This window comes from Heterodontus francisci, chromosome 3 (genome assembly GCF_036365525.1).
Source record: "Heterodontus francisci isolate sHetFra1 chromosome 3, sHetFra1.hap1, whole genome shotgun sequence".
Classification (NCBI taxonomy): Eukaryota; Metazoa; Chordata; class Chondrichthyes; order Heterodontiformes; family Heterodontidae; genus Heterodontus; species Heterodontus francisci.
Window position 1 is genome coordinate 204175734 of NC_090373.1, and position 22119 is coordinate 204197852.

At 44.7% G+C, this 22119-nt stretch overlaps 1 protein-coding gene across 1 annotated transcript in view; it reads right to left on the reverse strand.

Moving 5' to 3' along the window:
- The window catches only part of LOC137367180 (dynein axonemal heavy chain 8-like), a 2531605-nt gene that overhangs the window by 1689116 nt on the left and 820370 nt on the right, over window positions 1-22119 (reverse strand). Inside the window, exons 101-102 of the mRNA XM_068028616.1 lie at window positions 20677-20912; window positions 3605-3709 (exon numbers count right to left, since the gene is read on the reverse strand). Of these exons, the coding sequence (XP_067884717.1) occupies window positions 3605-3709; window positions 20677-20912 (341 nt within the window). The remainder of the gene's footprint in view (window positions 1-3604; window positions 3710-20676; window positions 20913-22119) is intronic.

The window sequence follows — 22119 nt, forward strand, 5'->3', positions numbered from 1 at the left end:
TCCAGCTGGGATCTGGGAAAAAATCCAGCACGCCAAAAAGAAGGTGCCCTGCTATGAGTTCTACACTTCAACTTGTGCAGAGAACTGGAAGTAATCCCCTGTCTTCAGACTAAAATTTCAACCAACAGAGAAATCTACAAACAATCCAAGCCTGCAACTTTAAAGAAGAAATTGGCCTCTGAGAAGATTCAACAGGTTACTGTGAACTCTGAAAACCTATCTTCGTTTAAACCCCTTACCTCTTTTCCTCTCTATATATCTCTTCTTGTGTGTGTGTGTGCGAGTGAGTTCATGTGCGGGTGCAGTTGCAACCATTTCGGGAGTGAATATTTCTCAATAAATGATTCATCTTCTGTTTTAACCCTGCAAGAAAACCTGTCGCTGTCTGTTTATTTGACACATAAAATACAGAGGGGACAACCCACATCCCTCACCACATGGTCATAACAATTTCATAATTTTCTGTGAAATGCTATATGGGAGATCACCAAGGTTCTACCCAGAAAGAACACATCCACTACATTATTATGGATGGAGCAACAGAGTTACAGAGTCTACAGCACAGAAACAGGCTATTTGGCCCAACTGGTGTATGCTGGTGTTTACACTCCACGCAAGCCTCCTCTGACCCTTCTTCATCTAACCCTATTAGTGCTATCTAACCCTATCTACTGCTTTCGACACTTGTGCTTATCCAGCTTTGCATCAAACATATCCATTCAATTCACCTCGACAGCTCTTTCTGGTTGTGCACTCCACATTCTTACCATTTCTTGGGAAAGAAGTCTCTCTTAATGTTTCTCCTGGAGTTATTAATGACTCCCTTAAATTTATGACCTCAAGTTCTGAACTTCCCCATTAGTGAAAACATTTTCTCTGTAGTTACCCTAGCAAATGTTTTCATCATCTTAAAGACCACTATGAGGTCACCTCTCTCTTTTTTTTAGTGAAAAGAGACCAAGCTTGTTCAGTATTTCCTTATAGATATATCCTCTCAGTACTGATATCATTCTTGTGAATCCTTTTTGCATCTTCTCCAGTGCCTCTTTATCATTTCCTATAATATGGAGACCAGAATTGTTCAGAGTACTCTATATGAGTAACAGCAAAGCAGAACGAGAGAACATTACAAGCTTCCCCAAGGTGCAAGTTGCCACAATCTGCATGCTTTGCATGCATCTCATTACTAGACTGAAATATTTCTCTCAATAGAAAGGGTTACCATTCCCAGAATGTGCAGCTTGTTTGCGACAACATAAATTGGTTGACCAATTTGACTAAAAGGTGAAGTTTATTTTACATACAGTGGTATAGTCGAATCATAGAATGGCTACAGCAAAGAAGGAGGCCATTCAGTCCTTCATGTCCATGCTGGCTCTCTGTAAGAGCAACTCAAGTAGTCCCACTCTCCTGCATCTTCTCTAGTTCTGCAAATTTTTTCTCTTCACATATTATCCAATACCCTTTTGAAAGCCACAGTTGAACCTGCCTCCACCACACTCTCAGGCAGTGCATTCCAGATCCTAAACATTTGCTGTGTACAAAAGTTTTCCTCATGTTGCCTTTAGTTCTTTTCCCATTCATCTTGAATCGGTGTCCTCTGGTTCTTGACCCTTCCACTAATGAAATAGTTTCTCTCTATCTACGCTGTCCAGACCCTTCATGTTTTTGAACACCTCTATTGAATCTCCGCTAAACCTTCTATTTTCAAAGCAAAATAGCACCAGCTTCTCTAATCTATCCTCGTAAATGAAGCCCCTCATCCCTGGAACCATTCTTGTAACTTTTTTCTGCACCCTTTCTAATGCCTCCATGTATTTGCCTCCACCAAACTCTCAGGCAATGCAATACAGAACTAATGGAAGGTCAGATCTGTAACTTTAACTCTGTTTATCCCTCCACAGATGCTCCCAGACCTGCTGAGTATTTTCAGCATTTTCAGTTTTTATTCCAGGATCCCCTATGGTTTAATAACCACTTTCTCAATGCCTGCCCTGCCACTTGCAACGATTTGTGTCCATACACCCCCAGGTGCCTCTGCTCCTGAATCCCTTTTAGAATGTTATCCTTTATTTTATATCATCTTTCTCATTCTTCCTTCCAAAATGTATCATGTCACACTCCTCTGCATTAAAATTCACCTGCCACATGTCTGTCCAGTCTAACAGTCTGTCTATGTCCTCTTCAGGTCTATCACTATCTTATTCACATTCATAATACTTCCAAATTTTCTGTCATTTGTAAATTTTGAAATTGTGCTCTGCACACCCAAGTGTAGGTCATTTACACAGATTAAGAAAAGCAATGGTGTTGGTACCGACCCTTGGGGAACCCCACTGTATACCTTCCTCCAGTCCAATAAACAATCGTTTACCAGTAATCTCTGTTTCCTATCACTTAACCAATTTTGTAACCATGCTCCCTTATTTTTCTATGGGCTTTCACTTTGTGGCAAATACCACATCAACTGCATTACCCCCATCAACCTTCTCTGTTACCTCATCAAAAAGCTCAATCAAGTTAGTTAAACATGACTTGCCTTGAACAAATCTGTGCTGGTTTTCCTTAATAAATCCATATTTGTACAAATGACTGTTAATTTTGTCTCGGAGTATCATTTCTAAAAGCTTTCCCACTGACTGGCCTGTAGTTGCTAGGCTTAACCTACACCATTTTTTGAAAAAGGGTGTAACATTTGCAATTCACCAGCCCTCCAGACCACCCCCTATATCTAAGGAGGATTGGAAGATTATGGTCAGTCATTCTGCAGTTTCCACCCTGACTTCCCTCAGTATACTTGGATGCATCTCATCTGGTTCTGTGACCTGAACCGTTAACTCTGCTTCTCTCTCCACAGATGCTGCCAGACCTGCTAAGTATCTCCAGAATTTCTTGTTTGTGTTTCAGTCTTTCTAATACCGTTTTATCAATTTTTAGCCTATCCAGTGCCTGAACTACCTCCTCTTTCCCTATGACTTTGGCAGAATCTTCCTCCTTGGTCAAGACAGATAGAACACAGTCATTTAGTACTTCTGCCATGCCCTCTACTTCTGCGCATAAATTCCCCTTTTCACTGTTGTTTTTTTCAACATAAAATACTGCATATTTCTCTGCATCAAACTTTGTCTGCCCAATGTTAACTTTTCTATCCTGCAATCTCCTAATTCTTCTAGCTTGGAATTCATCCTAATCAATGAACATGTATTATCATTCCTTTTATGTCTCGAATTCCTCTTGTGACAATGTCCAAATCAGGTTTGGAAGTGGGAAACAAGGATTTGACATCTAAGTATTAACCAGTGTACCAATAATTGCCTACAGAGGAATTTCAATCAGTGAAGATTACTGTTGTTTTGACAAATGAGATTCTACTGAATAAAAGAGTCTTTTGGGGTTTGCTTTGTTCATCTATTCCATGTGCTTTGGACTTCTATTGGTATTTCCTGTAATCTTCTATTTGCTCTTATACCCATGTAAGAAAGGTTCAGTGCAATAATGAATTATTGCTCATTCGGAATATTATTCAACTCAAAATATTCCCATAGATTTAACATTGACTCTTTCTGACTTGTACTATATATGAAGATAAAGAAACAATACTCACAGCTTTAACTTGCAATTTGTTGAAAAAGTATCGAAGTGTATCAACTTCTTCTGTTTCCTCCTTTGAAATCTCGACTTCATATTTATTCAGGATGCTATATGCTTCCTACATGGAAAACAGTAATAAAGCAATAACAGATAAAAATCTAGGTTTAGTTAGATTTGTACATGTGATGACCTCTATCAATGCTAATTAAACACAAGCTCCAGTGTTTTATTAAATATGCAATTGATGGGTGGCCCATCGGCTATATTAGATAACTGTATTGTAGTACTATAGGAAGTGCTAGAGAAAATCTCCACTACGTTTTTAAGTGCTCAAGAACAAAAAGACAAAGGTCTTCTTCGACCATCTTAGTCGTTAAATGATACAAAAATAATGGAGTTGTTGACTAATCATGGCAATCGATCTCTACCGATTAGTCTACACTAGTGACTGGAGGATTAATATTCATCTGTTATTCATTTGCGTGGATCTTTTGTTGTATTGCTTGCATTGAGTTATTAGGTAGTCACAGGAAAACTATCTCCTCTGGTGGGCTAAGATGGCACAATTTCAGAATTAGAACTAGGCCATTTAAGGAATGAAATTAGGAAGGACTCCAGTCCCTGTGTCTTCCATCGAATATCTGCGGGAGTGACGCTCAGGGCAGTGGAATCTGAAAGTGTATCCCTGGGACACTGGCATGGGGAGGCGGTGGGGGGGTGGGGGAGGGCGTTGGCACCATATGCCGCAAGGCTGGAGAAAGGGAGTCCGAAGGACTTTCCTGTTGGCCCTAGGGAGCACTCCTCCTGGCCCAAAGGTATCCCAATAAGATTAAAATTTATAATACCTACCTAATTCATTTCTGACTACTTCGCTGACTGCTGCTAGGTTCTGATATCACATTTGGCTGTTTGAAATTTTTAGTCAATGTGGCATTGCAGCAACAAAGAAATGATTGACCTGCAATTTTTCAATATAAAGTAGGCCCTGCATGCCTAGGCCATGCGGCCAACTATGCCTATTTTGAAGTGAGATAAGGTAGTGGAGAGGGGGGACAGATGTGAATGCAACATGTTGCCCCTGACAACTTGACTCCCATCCGCCCCCAGCTAGTCGGTATCATTTCTGATGGGAGGAGGGAAAATATTTAGCCCATTATCCCAGCCATTTCAGTATCTTCTTTTGTGAGGTCATCTTGCTCATTATTAGTGGCCCAATCCCTATCTTCATCCTATTGTTACTGGTGTCCCTACAGAATATTACTAAAAAATGCCCATTGTCAGCTCAACAGAGACAATGGGGACTAATTAGTACAGAATACAACTGCCATAAAATTCGGCTCTGTAGCAATCATTTATTTTGGTGCTATAAGTGCTGTTTTGCCTCCAAAATGGCATCAGCAGTGCGTGCACACACACTTCTGATGCTATCAGTGCCAGATGTCAGTTTGGTGATGATGTTAGTACTTTAAGGAAGCAGTTGCTGCAAGTGTGCAGAGTAGGCAGATGTTGATATCAATCAACGTGCTGATTGAACGTCAGCGGCATTTTAGAGCTCAACACAACAGTTAGTGCCCTCTCTTAACCTCACACAGCTGAACATGTGTTCAGTGGCAGGAAGGACCACCCACCAGTGTGACTTATAGGCTTCATCAACTATTTTCAGGCTAGTTGTTGCTTGATTTCCACTGGCTCTTGCCACAAATGTGAAGTGTTTGGTACTTTCCAGAGTTGTTGAAAGTTGGTAAAGTCTACAGGGAGTGTTTTGGCACATGCTGAAGGACTTTATTCTGATTTCAAGGATTTTGCATAGACAACCTACTCCCAGACATGTGCGCAAGTGTTTGCATCCCTTGGACTACAGCACGACAATGAGAATGAGCAGAGGCAACACAGAACAGGATACACTTCAAGAAGAGGGAGGAGGAGGAGGAGGGGGAGATGAGCTCTCAACAGGAGGCCATATCCACCCAGTTCAGGGAGCACTTTGCCTACCTGAACCTTAGCGAAAAACAGTGTTAGAGATGTCTCTGCTTCACTAAGGAGTCCTCAGTGAAATCTGCTAGCTGCTGCAGCAACAATTGCAGCCTCAGAGTAGAGCGTGAATGGTATTGCAAATGGTTGTGAAGGTCACCGTGGCTATGAACATTTATACGTCTAGCTCCTTCCAGGTTGAAGTAGGCAATATTTGCAAAATCATCCAATTTGTTGTCCACGTTTGCATAACAGAAGTCACTGAGGTTCTGTATTCCAAAAGAGCTGAATACATTTCATTTTCCTCTTGCCAGAAAGAAGGAGGTGGCGTGAGCAGACAGTTTCACGAAGATTGCAGATTTCCCCATGATGCAGAGTGACATTGACTGCATGTATGTAACTTTGTGGGCATTGCATGTCAATTCTGAGATATATTGGAACCAAAAGAGAACAGACTTTGCCACCAGCTAGTCTGAAAGTCGATAAGAAGCAGGAGGAAGAGAAGGAGAAGTATTGCAGCCAGTTCTGGTCACCACACTTTAGGAAGGATGTGGAGGTCCTTGAGAGGATGCAGAGGAGATTTACCAGAATGGTTCCAAGGATGAGGGATTTTAGCTACAAGGTTAGGTTGGAGAAGCTGGGGTTGTTTCTCTTGGAGCAAAGGAGATTGATAGGCAATTTGATAGAGGGGTATAAGATAATAGCAGGTTTACATAAGATAGAAAATAAAAGTTGCTCCCATTAGCTGATCATACAAGGACTAGGGCACACAGATATAAGGTTCTGGGTGTTAAGGTGGGATGTGAGGAAGAAGCTTCTTACACAGCAAGTGTTAGTGACTGGAACTTTCTGCCTACAAGTGTGGTGCAAGTAGAGAGGATCAACGATTTCAACAGGAAATTCAATGGGTACTTGAGGGAAATAAACTTGCAGGGCTATGGGGATAGAGCAGGGGAATGGGACTAACTGGATTGGTCTGAAGACAGCAGGCGTGGACTCAATGGGCCAAATGGCCTCCTTTTGTGCCATAATGATTCTATGACAATGGGGAAGGGCGGAGGCAACCAACACAGCCCCTTTCTAGCTACGTTGTCCATAATCAACTCATCTGATTGGAATTACAGTGAACACAACCCTAATTCCCCATTGACCAACAGCTCCACAACCTTCCCTTCCCTCTGTGACTGACCATCACAGTGCCCATTTAGCCAAAATGCAAAAATAAAAAGCATTACAAATATATATTCCAAGCAAATCTATCAAACACACCATGTCATATTGCATAATAACCTCAACTCATCACCCTTGTGCATTCCCTTACTGCCTTCCTTCTGTTTCTCTTCACATATCCTCGAACTCCTAATCAGTGCTACCCAAGTGTATTCAGCATGATTTTCAGTAGAAGAGACTGCAGATGACCTTGAAAGACAACCTCTCTGAGCAATGCTGACCCTAGAAGGCCCAGCTTTGGACTGCACCACCTCGGCATGGGCGGCAGCAGTCTAGTCTTGTTGGCTGTCAGGTAATAGCAAGGGCACTGGCAGAGTAGAAAAGGAGGGAGGACAAATTCTGTCATCTTGACAGAAGCCAGCAGCTTCATGCTCCATGGACCCACTGCCACTCCTCCGGGTTGGTGCCTCAGCAATCCAAGTAATCTATTTGAGGACAGATTGCTGGACTGCTATGACATCCTGCAAGCCCCTTTGAACACTGGTATCGGCAGTTATAATGGCAGCGTTCTGGACTTGCGTGACAGCAAACTGAGAGTAGCATTCTGATCTCCATTGGCGGCAAGCTGACCACTCAGGACTTCAGTCTGAGTTCCACTACAGCACACAGACATGGTGGCTTCTGCTTATGCTACAATGGAAGCTGAGACATCAACCATCAGATCTGACATCATGTTTGGGGAATGGAGTTGCTGACCACTTCCACATTAGAAAGGATGAGTTCCAAGTTCTGTGCAAAGCTCTGTGCCAAGCTGGAACTGGATTCCTCCATGCTTCTGGACATTGGCCAAAGGCTTTCTGGCAGGCCTGCCAATACACCAAGCATTTCATTATGCATACCCATCAGCCTTTTTCTTTAGACCACCCCATCAGAGTTCTCATTTGAGTCCTCTGCAACTGAACTCAAGTGACTTCGCTCTTCGGAACCTGCGCTACTCTTGCTGCAGTCTGGATGCTGCCCTCTCATACGTGGAGCTTCACAATGTGTGGATTCCACCTCTAAGATAGCCTCTAAGTATGTGCAGTGTCAGTATCTGAGATGATGGCTGCGATTGTGAGAGCGAATGATGGTGTTTCTTTAGCTGTCTTCTGCTCTTCATTTCCTGCTCCTCCGCCACTGCCTGGCCAGGTTGTAGTCCTTGGTTATCTGAAAGAACAAAAGGCACAAGAATAGGGTTGCAGTGATGCGATCAGCAAAATTCTGGAGGTGCATGCTTCTGCAGCTTCTAAATCAGAAGAGATTGAGGGATGAGGGGAAAGTGGGATACAAGAAAGAGGATTAGGTATCAAGATAGTATCATCTTCAATTGTTTCAGCCACACTGCCGACCATGACCTCAACTATGGCTGTTCCAATTATGGTGAGCTTTTGTGTGACTGCCTGTGGTTGTATGCCACTGTGTCCTGGAAAAGAGAGGAAAGTGTGTTGATGAGTTTGGTGCAATCTGTTTGGGTGATGCGGCTGTCATGATTGAATACTGGTCGTACCTTCAAGCTGTGAAATGTGTGTGTGTGTTATATGAGCACCTTAAGAGTGATGTTCCCTCAAGAAGGGTAGCAGGAATAAACCAGGTAATTACAGGCCAGTGAGTCTAACATCAGTGGTAGGAAAACTACTGGAAACATTCTGAGGGACAGGATTAATCAGGAGAGGCAGGGATTAATCAGGGATAGTCAGCATGGCTTTGTCAGTGGGAGATCATGTCCAACAAATTTGATTGAATTTTTCGAGGAGGTGATTAGATATGTAGATGAGGGTAAAGAGTTGATGTAGTCTACATGGACTTTCGTAGGGCTTTTAATAAGGGCCCGCATGGGAGATTGGTCAAGAAGGTAACAGCCCATGGGATCCAGGGCAATTTGGCAAAGTGGATTCAAAATTGACTTAGTGGCAGAAGGCAGAGGGTGATGGTCGAGGGTTGTTTTTGTGATTGGAAGCCAGTGACCAGTGGTGTATCACAGGGATCGGTGCGGGGACCCTTGCTGTTTGAAGTGTACATCAATGATTTAGATGTGAATATAGGAGATATGATCAGTAAGTTCGCAGCTAACACAAAAATTGGTGGTGTCGTAAATAGTGAGGAGGAAAGCCTTAGATTACAGGACGGTATAGATGGGCTAGTAAGGTGGGCAGTGCAGTGACAAATGGATTTTAATCCTGAGAAGTGTGAGGTGATGCATTTTGGGATGACTAACAAGGCAAGGGAATATACAATGGATGGTAGGACCGAGGAAGTACAGAGGGTCAGAGGGATCCTCTGTACTTGGGGCTGCATTAGACTGCTAAAGTGGGAGTTTTGTGACTGAGGGTAATTAAGGGTTAGTTTTATCTAAAGTCTAGTCTTTCTTTTATTTAGCAAATTAAATTAACAGTTGCTCTTTGGGTTGGAGAAGGTGAGTTTTAGATCAGTTTTAAACAGAGTTCACTCAGGCTCTGCTTGCAGCTGCACCTTGTTAATTAGATAAATTAGATAAACACTGGCTTAAACTAGTTTTCAGGGGATGGAGTCAGACAGCATAAAAGTGGGCCGTCTTACAGTGCTGACTTCATTTGCACTGGTGTGCTGACTTGGGGCTGCATTAGAGTGCTAAAGTAGGAGTTTTGTGACTGAGGGAGTTCGGTGTGGAGGGGGCAAAGAGCTCCTTTCATTTCCTAGCTGTCCTCAAAGAGCATGAGGGGAGCCGAAAGTTTCCAAAGAGCACAGCTGACTGGTGAGTAAATCCTGGTGGGGATTTTTCAAATTGGATTGAATTGTAAGTCATTGCCATTTCAACACTCCCCCCGGCTCTCATGCTCACATCTCTATCATGGGCTTACTGCAGTGTTCCAGTGAACATCAACGCAAGCTCGAAGAACAGCATTTCATTTACCGATTAGGCACACTACAGCCCGCCGCACTGAACATTGAGTTCAATAATTTCAGAGCATGACGAGCCCCCCATTTTACTTTCAATTTTAGTTATTTGTTCTTTTTCTTTTCTTTTTTACATTTTTTTGTATGTTTATTTTATTTCATCTTAGTTTGTTCAGTTTGCTTACCCACTGTTTTTTTCTCATGTCTGTACTTGCTGCTGTTCACTTTTCAGTCCGTTAACATCCTGTCTGTACTAATGCTTTGTCTTTCAACACACCATTAACATATTTGCCTTTGCTCCATGACCTGCTGGTCAGCTATTCTGTGGCCTTGTCCAATCTACACCTTCGCCTTTGTTATCTCTTGCCCCATCCCTGCTTTACTTGCTTATAACCTTCGACATTTCTAATATTTGCCAGTGCTGAAGAAGGGTCACTGACCCAAAACGCGAACTCGGCTTCTCTCTCCACAGATGCTGCCAGACCTCCTGAGTATTTCCAGCATTTCTTGTTTGTATTTCAGATTTCCAGCATTCGCAGTATTTTGCTTTTATTTTATTAATTGTAAGTCATTGTTTTAGCAAGACTAAGTTGTTTTTTTTATTATAACAGTCTTCTAAAGTTTTAAATTTAAAGGGTTTAGTCATGGCAGGAGAGCTGAAAGCTGTGGTCTGCTCCTCTTGCTGCATGTGGGAATCCGGGAACATTTCCAGTCCCCGGAACCAGCATGTGTGCAGGAAGTGTGTCCGGCAGCAGCTCCTGGAAGCTCGGGTTTCAGAGCTGGAACAGCGGCTGGAAACACTGTGGAGCATCCGCGAGTCTGAGAGAATCATGGATAGCGCGTTTAGAGAGGTGGTCACACCGCAGCTGAAGGGACTTGAGGAAGGAAGGGAATGGTTGACCACCAGGCAGTCCAAGACAAACAGGCAGGTAGTTCAGGAGTCCCATAAGGTCCCGCTTGCAAATCGGTATTCCATTTTGGAGGCTGATGAGGCTGGTTCCTCTATGGAGTGCGGACAGAGCCAAGCTTCTGGCACCACAAGCAGCCTGTCTGAACAGGAAGGGGGAAAGAGAGGAAGAGCAATAGTAATAGGGGATTCTATACTCAGGGGAACAGATAGGCGCTACTGTGGCCGTCAACGTGACTCCAGGATGGTGTGTTGCCTCCCTGGTGCCAGGGTCCGGGATGTCACTGAACGGCTGCAGGGCATCCTGAATGGGGAGGGTGATAAGGCAGAGGTCATGGTACATGTTGGTACCAATGACATAGGTAGAAAGAGGGATGAGGTCTTGCATCAAGAATTCAGGGAGTTAGGCAGTAGACTAAAAAGCAGGACCTCTCGGGTTGTAATCTCTGGATTACTCCCAGTGCCACGTGCCAGCGAGTATAGAAATAGGAGAATAGCACAGATGAATGCGTGGCTTAAGAGTTGGTGCAGGAGGGAGGGTTTTAGATTCCTGGACCACTGGGACCGTTTCTGGGGAAGGTGGGACCTGTACAAGCGGGACGGTCTACATCTGAACCAGAAGGGGACTAACATCCTTGCTGGCGGGTTTACTAGTGCTGTTGGGAGGATTTTAAACTTATTTGGCAGGAGGAGGGGATGCAGACTCCTAGAAGAATATGGACACAGCTAAACACAGGAAAGCAAACAAGTCAGAGGGAATACAGTGGAAGTAAGTTTCAACGGAGTAAGACCAGGATGGATGGCCTCTACTTTAATGCCAGTAGTATTACAGGTAAAACAGATGAGTTAAGGGCAAGGATTGACATGTGGAATTGTGATGTAGTAGCCATCACGGAGACATGGTTGAGGGAGGGGCAGGATTGGCAGCTCAATATCCCAGGATATAGAATCTCCAGGCGAGACAGAGTGGGGGGAGGGGGAGTATAAGAGGAGGAGGCATTGCAATATTAGTTAAGGAGTCAGTTACTGCAATAAGGAGAGATGATATCTTGGAGGGGGCATCAAATGAAGCTTTATGGGTAGAGTTAGGAATAAAAAAGGAACAGCCACATTGCTAGGTGTTTATTATAGACCCCCAGATAGTCAGCGGGAAATTCAGGAGCAAATATGTGTGCAATTCGCAGAGGTGTGTAAAAATAATAGTAGGATAATTATATTAGGTGATTTCAACTTTACCAACATTAATTGGGATAGTCATCGTGTTAAGGGCTTAGATGGAGTGGAGTTCTTAAAATGTATACAGGAGAACTTTTTAGCTAAATTCGTAGAGGATCCAACAAGGGAGGGTGCAGTGCTGGACCTAATTCTAGGGAATGAAGCCGGACAGGTGGTTGATGTGTTGGTGAGGGAACATTTTGGTGATAGCGACCACAACATGGTACAATTTAAGCTTCTTATGGAGAAAGAAATAGACAAGTTGCAAAAAAAGGTTTTGGATTGGGGAGAGTGAATTTTAGTAAAATAAGGCAGGATCCGGCCAAGGTAGACTGGAAAGAGTTACTTGTCGGGAAATCTACAGAAGAGCAGTGGGGGGCATTCAAAAAGGAAATGGGGAGGGTACAGGCCCAACATGGTCCCTCTATGGTAATAGGTAGGAGCAACAAGCCCAGAGAACCATGGATGACCAGAAACATTCAGGGTGCAATGAGAAGAAAAGAGAGGCTTTTAGCAAATACAAGGAGAGCAAATCAACGGATGCATTACTGGAGTACAGAAAGTGTAGGATGGAGCTTAAGAAAGCAATTAGGAGAGCAAAGAGGGGATGTGAGAAAGCTATGGAAAATCCCAAGATATTCTATAAGTATATCAATGGGAAGAGGATAACCAGGGAAAGATTAGGGACCAAGGGGGAAATCTGTGGGTGGAGCCAGAGGACATTGGTAGGGTGTTGAACGAATACTTCACATCTGTCTTCACCCAAGAGAATGAGGATGTAGATATGGAACTCAGAGAAAGAGACTGTGAGGTTCATGAGCAAATTGTCACAGGGAGTGACAAGGTATTGGAACTTTTGGCAGGCTTAAAAGTGGACAAATCTCCAGGTCTGGATGATTTGTGTCCCAGGATGCTATGGGAGGCGAGGGTGGAGATTGCAGGGGCTCTGACCCAAATTTTTAATTCCACTCTGGCCACGGGGGTGGTTCCAGAGGACTGAAGAGCAGCTAATGTGCTCCCACTATTTAAGAAAGATTGTAGAGATAAGCCAGGGAACTAAAGACCAGTGAGTTTCACGTCAGTGGTAGGGAAACTATTGGAGAAAATTCTGAAGGAGAGACTCTATCTCCACTTGGAGAGGCAAAATTTGATTCGGAATAGTCAGCATGGCTTTGTCAGAAGGAGGTCATGCCTAAAAAATTTGATTGAATTTTTTGAGCATGTGATCAGGTGTGTCGATGAGGGCAGTGCAGTTGATGCAGTTTACATGGATTTCAGCAAAGCCTTTGACAAGGTCCCACATGGGAGATTTATCAAGAATGCACATGGGATACAGGGTAACTTGATAAGGTGGATTCAAAATTGGCTTAGCTGTAGGAGACAGAGAGTGATAACAGATGGCTGTTTTAGTGACTGGGTGCCAGTGTCAAGTGGTGTACCACAGGGATCTGTGCTAGCTCCCCTATTGTTTGTCATTTATATAAACGACATAGATGACTATGTGGGGGGGGAGTTGAGGTTGAGTGTCTTGGGTTACAGGAAGATCTGGACGTGATGGTCAAATGGGCAGAAAAGTGGCAGATGGAATTTAACCCTGAAAAGTTTGAGGTGATGCACTTTGGAAGGAGTAATGTGACATGGAAGTATTTAATGACTGGCCTGACACTGGGAAGTTCCGAAGAACAAAGGGACCTTGGCGTGTTTGTCCATAGATCTCTGAAGGCAGAAGGGCAGGTTGATAGGGTGGTGAAAAAGGCATATGGGACACTTGCCTTTATCAATCAAGGCATAGATTACAAAAGCAGGGAGGTCATGTTGGAGTTGTATAGAACTTTGGTAAGGCCACAGCTGAAATGCTCCAGCTCAGACAACATCCTGATGAATCTGCTCGGCACCCTCTCCAGTGCAATCACATCCTTCCTATAGTGTGGTTCCCAGAACTGTACATAGTACTCCAGTTGTGCCTAACTAGCGTTTTATACAGCTCCAGCATAACCTCCCTGCTCTTATATTCTATGCCTTGGCTGATGCCAGTGTTGTTGCTATACTGGAACAGCTTGGCTCGGGGCGCAGCAAGTTCAGGGGCACAGCTCTTCAGTACTATTTCCAGAATATTGTCAGGATCCATAGCCTTTGCAGTATCTAGTGCCCTTAGTCGTTTCTTGATATCACGCGGAATGAATCAATTTGGCTGAAGTCTGGCACCTGTGATGTTGGGGCCGAAATGGATCATCAACTCAGCACTTCTGTCTGAAGATTATTGTAAATGCGTCAGCCTTAGCTTTTGCACTGATGTGCTGGGCTCCCCCATCATTGGGGATAGGGTTATTTGTGGAGCCACCTCCTCCAGTTAGTTGTTTAATTGTTCACCACCATTCACAGCTGGATGTGGCAGGACTGCTGAGCTTAGATCTGATCCATTGGTTATGGGATCACTTTGCTCTATCGATCACATGCTGCTTATGCTGTTTAGCACAGTTGTAGTCCTGGCTTGTAGCTTCACCAGTTTGACGCCTCATTTTGTGATATGCTGCTCCTGGCATGCCCTCCTGTGCTCTTCACTGAACCAGGGTTGATCTCCTGGTTTGATGGTAATGGTAGAGTGGGGGATATGCCGGGCCATGAGGTGACAGATTGTGGTTGAGTGCAATTCTGCTGCTGCTAATGAGTATGCAAATGAGCTAAGTACCAGGATGTAATCATGTGACTAGAAGCCATAGTCACTCTACAATCAACACCCAGACAAAGGTTCTTTAAACAGTTTGCTCTGTACTGTCTCTACTTGTTTAGCTTTTAATAAATCTGTTGGATATCTTCAACAAACTGGACTCCACACATCTCATTATGCTGCTTAAGACAACATAAAGAACTCATTACGGTGTGGCTTGCAGCAGCGTTAAGTACATGAGGGTGAGGTAAAGCTATGAATCTTAGGTCTGTGTAATATTACTGATAGGTGAGTGATGGGAGTGTGGTGCATTGAGCAATGTGTGAGATTAGTTGTTCAGTTATAAGGATATGAGGCTAAATTTTTCTTATAGGCTGCAGGTCCTGGCGTCAGGATTGGAATCGGGTGTGGCTTTCATTGGGGCAATGAACGCGATTAAGCAGCGGCTGGTCAATTAAGAGTCAGGAGGCGACGAAGGTGGCATCAGTTGATGCTGTGGAAGCTCAAGCTGCCATATTTAAAGGGCTGATAGCCCTGCACTCAGTATTGCATGGTGTTCCAGAGCCCCTGCATGACTGCTGCCTGGTGTTCCAGAGACCCTGAATTCTGGACTGCCAAGGGTCTAATTGGAAGCCTGCAGGCAGAATGGCAGAAGGAAGACCCCAAGTGGCTCCATGGTTCAGCATTGCCTCGGGATGTGGGGACCAAATGTAATATTTCCGAGTTTTCTGATGGCACAAATCTAGGTGGGAATGTAACTTGTGAGGATGATGCAAAGAGGCTTCACGGGGATTTTTCCAGGCTGTGAGTGGGCAAGACATGGCAGATGGGATATATTGTGGAAAAATGTGAAGTTCTGCACTTTGGTCAGAAAAACAGTAGTATTTCTTATAAGAGTATTTCTTAAATGGTGAGAGATTGGTAAATATTGCTGTCCAAAGGAACTTGGTTGTCTTTGTTCATAAGTCACAGAAAGCTAACATGCAGGCGTAGCAAGACGTCTTGCTGCAATTGTATGGAGCCTTGGTGAGATCGCACCTGGCGTATTGTGTTCAGTTTTGGTCTCCTTATCTAAGGAAGGATATACTTGTGATAGACAGAGTGCAACGAAAGTTCACCAGATAGTTTCCTGGGATGGCAGGATTGTCCAGTGAGGGGAGATTGAGGAGACTGGGCCTGTGTTCTCTCAAGTTTAGAAGAATGAGAGGTGATCTCATTGAAGCATGCAAAATTCTTACAGGGCTCGACAGGGTTGATGCAGGAAGGATGTTTCCCTTGGCTGGGGGGGTCTAGAACCAGGGGACACAGTCTCAGAATAGGAAGTAGGCCATTTAGGACTGAAATGAGGAGGAATGTCTTCACTCAGAGGGTGGTAAATCTTTGAAATTCCCTACCCTAGAGGGCTGTGGAAGCTCAGTCATTGAGTATGTTCAAGACAGAGATTAATAGATTACTATATATTAAAGATATCAAGAAATATGGGAATAGTGCAGGAAAATGGCATTGAGGTGGAAGATCAGCCATGATCTAGTTGAATGGCAAGCAGGCTCAAGTGGCCATATAGCCTACTCCTGCTCCTATTTCCTATGTTCCTGTGCTCCTCCTACAGACTGCGAGAGGTCTTCTTTCCCAGGGATGGGCGGAGGAGACCAGCCCACCTGACCAAGCAAGCCTGTCGGAGATAGTGTCGGAGGTCAACAACCAGGGGTCACCCCCAGTGCCGGAAAAGGATCAATGACCTATTCCAGCGTGCCAAGGTGAATGTTCCATACACTCCTTTGGGCCTAGCTTTTGTCAGAGCGAGCGACTGCATTTGGTGGAGAGGGAGGGACCACCCAACTATGACATTTGAGTTAGGGAGTCGGAAATGGTGCTTGAGGCATGGCTGCATCTCAGTGAGAGCTGCCCATCTGACAATGCATTCCCCTGCATAGTCCCTCGAGAGTGGCCTCTTACAGGATAGGAACATAGGGTGCATATGTGTGCTACTATCACGGCTCACTGGACTATCATTGTCAGTGGTCTGGGACTTTTCCCCACTGGGAGAATAATTTTGTTCATTATTGTGTCTGCAGGAGAAGACAACCCACAATAGGAAGGAATGTGCCAAGATTGGAAGTGGAGTGCCTTATCTCCATGTCCTCACCCTAATGGAGGAGAAGCCATCGAACTGGCAGGTCAACAAGGTGGCTGTGCCATAGCTGATGGCAAGGCAGGGAACCTACCCAAGAGAGTGAGTGAGCATCTACTGGGGCACAAGGATGTAACTGGTACCAAAGAGCCATGCTGCGCATGTGGTCACCACTGCATAAATGGGGAAGCACAGCTGGGGTGGTAGGAGTATCATGATGGGCAGACCCTAATCCTTCAATGTCCATGATTTCTCATGCAGTTCAAGATGAACAACAAGAGATAGGAACTGAAGAGGCTGGAGGACAGTCAGCCACCTCTGAGGGGGAGAAAGGATTAGATTAGATTAGATTAGATTAGAGATACAGCACTGAAACAGGCCCTTCGGCCCACCGAGTCTGTGCCGACCATCAACCACCCATTTATACTAATCCTACACTAATCCCATATTCCTACCAAACATCCCCACCTGTCCCTATATTTCCCTACCACCTACCTATACTAGTGACAATTTATAATGGCCAATTTACCTCAGAGTCTCAGAGCGTCCACCATCACGCCATCCCCTGCACCCTCCAGCAATGCAGGTACTCTCATATCGGTGGGTAGTCACATGCATTTATATTTAGGCACACAAGCTGGTGAGCACAGTACAGCTGCGCCAGGACAGTTGATGGAAGTTGTGACAGCCCATGCCACTGGCAGTCGGAAGACTGTGGAAGGTCAGGTCCATGCTGAGCCCCAAGCTGATGACATGTCTCTGGTGTTGCAGCTGCAGGGAGAGGACAGGCAATATCTGGCAGAGACAATTGAGGCGTCCAACCAGGCCTTGGGTGCTGCACTGTCTCTGCCAGTGCGCGTCTGACTTCCACCATTGAAAGATGTGAAAAGAACACCTAGATCACGGATGAAGCTGCAGTAGAAATGAGTAAATAAAAACAGAAAGTATTGGAAATACTCAGCAGGTCAAGCAGCATCTGTGGAGAGAGAAGCAAAGTCAACGTTTCAGGTCTGTGACCTTTCATCAGAACTGGCAGGGAACTGGAAGAGGAGAAATTTCCTCACTCAGAGGGTGGTGAATCTTTGGAATTCCCTACCCTCGAGGGCTGTGGAGGTTCAGTCATTGAGTATGTTCAAAACAGAGATCAATAGATTTCTAGATATTAAAGATATCAAGGGTTATGGGAATAATGCAGGAAAATGGGTGGTTGTGTATTCGTTGTGATGTGGAACAAAATAACGATGCTATCTTACCATGTCTTCTTTCTGTTGTTGATGCTTTTTGGGAATTAATTTGAACCCTTCCTCCCAAGGGGCTGGAAGCGAGGGACCAAGCCCTGGGCACTCAATGTTTCAGCCTTGTCACTGGGTGTTGCAGTACAGAAGGAAGGAGGCAACAACAGGGCTGCTTAAAGGTAAAGCTTTATTGTTGCAGTTCCACAATGTGGTAAGGGTCAAAGGAAATGTGAATGTACAAAAGCGTTTTGTACCTCCCTTGCGTGTATCTCATGGCACCTTTTCTGCTGTGCCTGGGACTTTTTCATCTGGCACTGCCTGGTTCGCATCTTCCTCTGCATCCTTGTCATCGAAGGAGGCACCTTGCTGCACGATATCCTCTCCGGTCACTGTCTCCCCTCTCAGTAGAGCCAGGTTGTTCAGTGCACAGCAAACCACCACGATATGTGAGACACTCGCCAGGGCATAATGAAGCATTCACCAGATCAAATTAGGCACCTAAATCTCATCTTCAGGAGACCGATGGCCTGCTCGATGGTTGCTCAGGTTGACCCGTGACAAGTGTTGTACCTCTTCTCTGCACCCGTGCATGGGTTCTTCACAGGAGTCAGTTGCCATGTTCTCAGTGGGTAGCCCTTGCTTCATCGGATCCATCTCTGAAGGCGCACAGAGACATGGAAAAGATCTGGCTTCTGGGACTGCCTTAGTATGTCGGCATCGTGGCTGCTTCTCAGGAATCATGCACACAGCTGTAAGATCCGTTTGGGTTGGCCACAGACCCAGTTGTAGATTGATGGAGTGGGAGCCCTCCCGGTTAATGAAGACAGCAGGCTTGTCCGTAGGAGCCTTGATGGCCATGTGTGTGTAGTCGATGACCCCTACACCTTGTGGAATACAGGAATGGCCCCAAATCCTACAGCAATTTCAGATTTACTGTTTGGATTGGTATGGAAGCACACATATTGACCAGCCCTGCTGACCTTTTTGATGCAGTGATGATTTTCCTGTCTGCCCCCCAACAATACTTGACTCCTTTGTCTATCAAAAATCTATCTAACTCAGCCTCGAATATATTCAATGACCCAGCTCTACTGCTCTCTGAGGAAGCGATTTCCATAGACTAACGGCCCATGCTGAGCCCCAGGCTCTCTGTGAGTACAAGGCCTTTGGGCCAAACAGACCCTTCCTCCCCACCCACATACTTGTGACCAGGGTGGCACTACCCTGTCACTATCCTGGTAAGGTTCCCCCACCTTTTCTACCAAGCAACACTGCCTCACCCGATGGCTTCCCAATGAAGCCAAAATTGAGCTCCTGCCTCCTTTCACCAGAAAGCTGCGTGGTTCCTGTACACCATCGGAAAAATTCAAAACATTAAATAAAATTGTAGTATTGGGATGCTAAGAACCTTAATTGGCTTCCCGCCTTGTGAATCTGTGAAGCCTGCTCTCTACGTAGGTTGTCGACAGTAAAATCCAGAAGCGACGCCATGACGTCGGACATCCTGTCTGATGTCTTCCATCTCTATTTTATACCCCTCCCAACCCTGGCCTCTGTTCCCATTTCAAATGGCCCCTTAACATTCAGCCCATAGTATCTGAAGATGAATTCACTGACCTGGACCATTCGTGTGAGGTCAATAAACTTCTTGAGGCACTGCATCCAGGTCCTCAGGTCTAAACTCCTGAACCTTGACTGCCATGGCTGTCTTCTCCAACTGCCATCTGAGAGTTTGTCTGACGTTCGTCCTGACCACCTGTGCATAGAAGACTCTCTCCTCCAATTCACCTCCTCCATTAAGGCGTCCACAGCAGTGCCAGAGAATCTTGGAGATCTCTATCTGCCTGTTGTGCCATAATTCAGCGCTCCTTTTGCTCCTACTCTCTTCTGCAACCAGTTCCAGCACCTGCTCCAGCCAGAATGTACCTCCACTTTGTGCAGGCTGACTTTCAGTAGTGCGGGTTAGCTTTAAGTGGTACCAGTGTCACACAAACTGCGGGGTACAGTCACTCAGCGGCGTATTTAGTGCTGGCTGCATGCAGCTATCATGGAAATCATGAGGCAGCATGAGTTTGCGTGCTGCATGCACTGAAAGCTTTGCGATACCTGCCCCCGCTTACACAATTTCATGGTCTCTGTTTTACACTATCACATCCCTTTATAATTTTAAAGACCTCAATTAGATCACCCATAAATCTTCTAAAGACAAGACAACAAAAACCAGGTTTATGCAACCTGACGTTATAATTTATCTCTTTAAGCCCCAGTTATCATTTTAGTGAATTTGCACCATACTCACGCTAAAGCAAATAAATCTATACTGAAATTTAGTGCCTAAAACTGAACACACCACAATAGGTTGGGTCTGACCAAGGCTCTGTACAATGGAAGCATCACTTGCTCACCACAGATCCTCCAGGCCCCACAACACAAATATACTGCACATGGCTGTGAAGAATTCGGGAACTTCTACAGTACACCTACATGCCTCCTAGTAGGCTGTTAAATGGTTTTGTGGTCCTACATGAATGATAGGACCTGAATTTACATATACTTATGAGGCTTCTGCCAGAGTCAGGCAATGCCACAATCATCTTGCTTTAAAGTAGCCAAATAGAGTCAGTGCATCGAATCCACATAACTCACATTTTGCCAGTTTTCTGCCAGGCATAGGGAGCTAAAATGTCCTCTTAAGTGTCTGTTTCAAACCAATGCACATGGTAAAGGGCAGAACCAAGCTAGTAGAGGAGTATAAATCAATTAGGGAGCATTAATTAGATGAGGTCAAGACTGGATTTTAAAAGCCTGAAAACTGTAGGAGAAAGAAAATAAACAGATATGTAAAATACACAGTCTGAAAGAGAATTGCACGTACCTCAATGGGTCCCAAAGTCATATCCATCTGGATCTCATTATTTCGTATTTCTGATAAAGACTCCATGGCAAATCTAACATCATCCAGATCTTGAATAGGTCGAGCCAAATTCTTCATTTGTTCAGAAATAAATGCTGTTGTCGCTGTCATTTTCCCCTTGTATTGTTCATTCAGGAAGCGGCAAAGTACCATTTTCCAAGCTTTGGCTTCCACCATAAAAGCCATTTTCATTGGATCTAAGGGCAGGAGGAAATAGATTATTGTTAAAGTAAGCTCAATTCTCATGTTGTTGATTTAATATTGAAACGCCAAATATTGTGGCCCCAAAATTGTATTTGCTAATGCAAGAATATGGGCCTAGAAATTGGAGAGCCTTTTTTAAAATGTTGTTCTTGGGATTTGAGTGTTGCTGATAAGCCCATCCCAAATCTTCTTTGAGAAGGTAGTGAACTGCTACAGTTCATCTGGTGTAGGCGCACCAACAGTGCTACTAGGAAGGGATTTTGACCCAGCAACAGTGAAGGAACAGCGATAGAGTTCCAAGTCAGCATGGTGTGTGACTTGGAGGGCAATTCGTGGGTGGTGGTGTTCCCATGTGTCTGCTGCCCTTCTAGTTGTTAGAGGTCACAGGTTTGGAAGTTGCTGTAGAAGGAGGCTTGGAAAGTTGCTGCAGTGCATCTTGTGGATGGTACACTCTTTGTCCTGGATGGTGTTGAGCTTCTTAAATATTGTTGGAGTTGCACTCATTCAGGCAATTTGCAAGTATTCCATCATATTCATGACTTGTGCCTTGTAGATGGTGGAGAGGCTTTGGCAAGTCAGGAAGTTACTTGCCACAGAACTCTCAGCCTCTGACCTGCTCTTCATAGAATCATAGAACGTTTATGGCACAGAAAGAGGCCACTTGGTCCAGCGGGTCAGCGCCAGCCGAAAAATGAGCCACCCAGCCTAATCCCACCTTCCTGCATTTGGTCCGTAGCCCTGCAGGTTACAGCACTTGAGGTGCATATCCAGACACCTTTTAAATGAGTTGAGGGTTTCTGCCTCTACTACCCTTTCAGGCAGTGAGTTCCAGACACCCACCACTCTCTGGGTGAAAACGTTTTTCCTCATCTCTCCTCTAATCTTTCTACCAATCACTTGAAATCTATGCCCTCTAGTCACTTACCTCTCTGCTAAGGTAAATAGGCCCTTCACATCCATGCTATCGAGGCCCCTCTAAATTTTGTATATTTCAATCAAATCTCCCCTCGGCCTTCTCTGTTCCAAGGAGAACAATCCCAGCTTATCCAATCTTTCCTCATAGCTGCATTTTTCCAGTCCTGGCAACATCCTCATAAATCTCTTCTGTACCCTCTCTAGTGCAATTACATCCTTTCTGTAATGAGGTGACCAGAAGTACACACAGTACTCAAGTTGTGGCCTAACCAATGATTTATACAG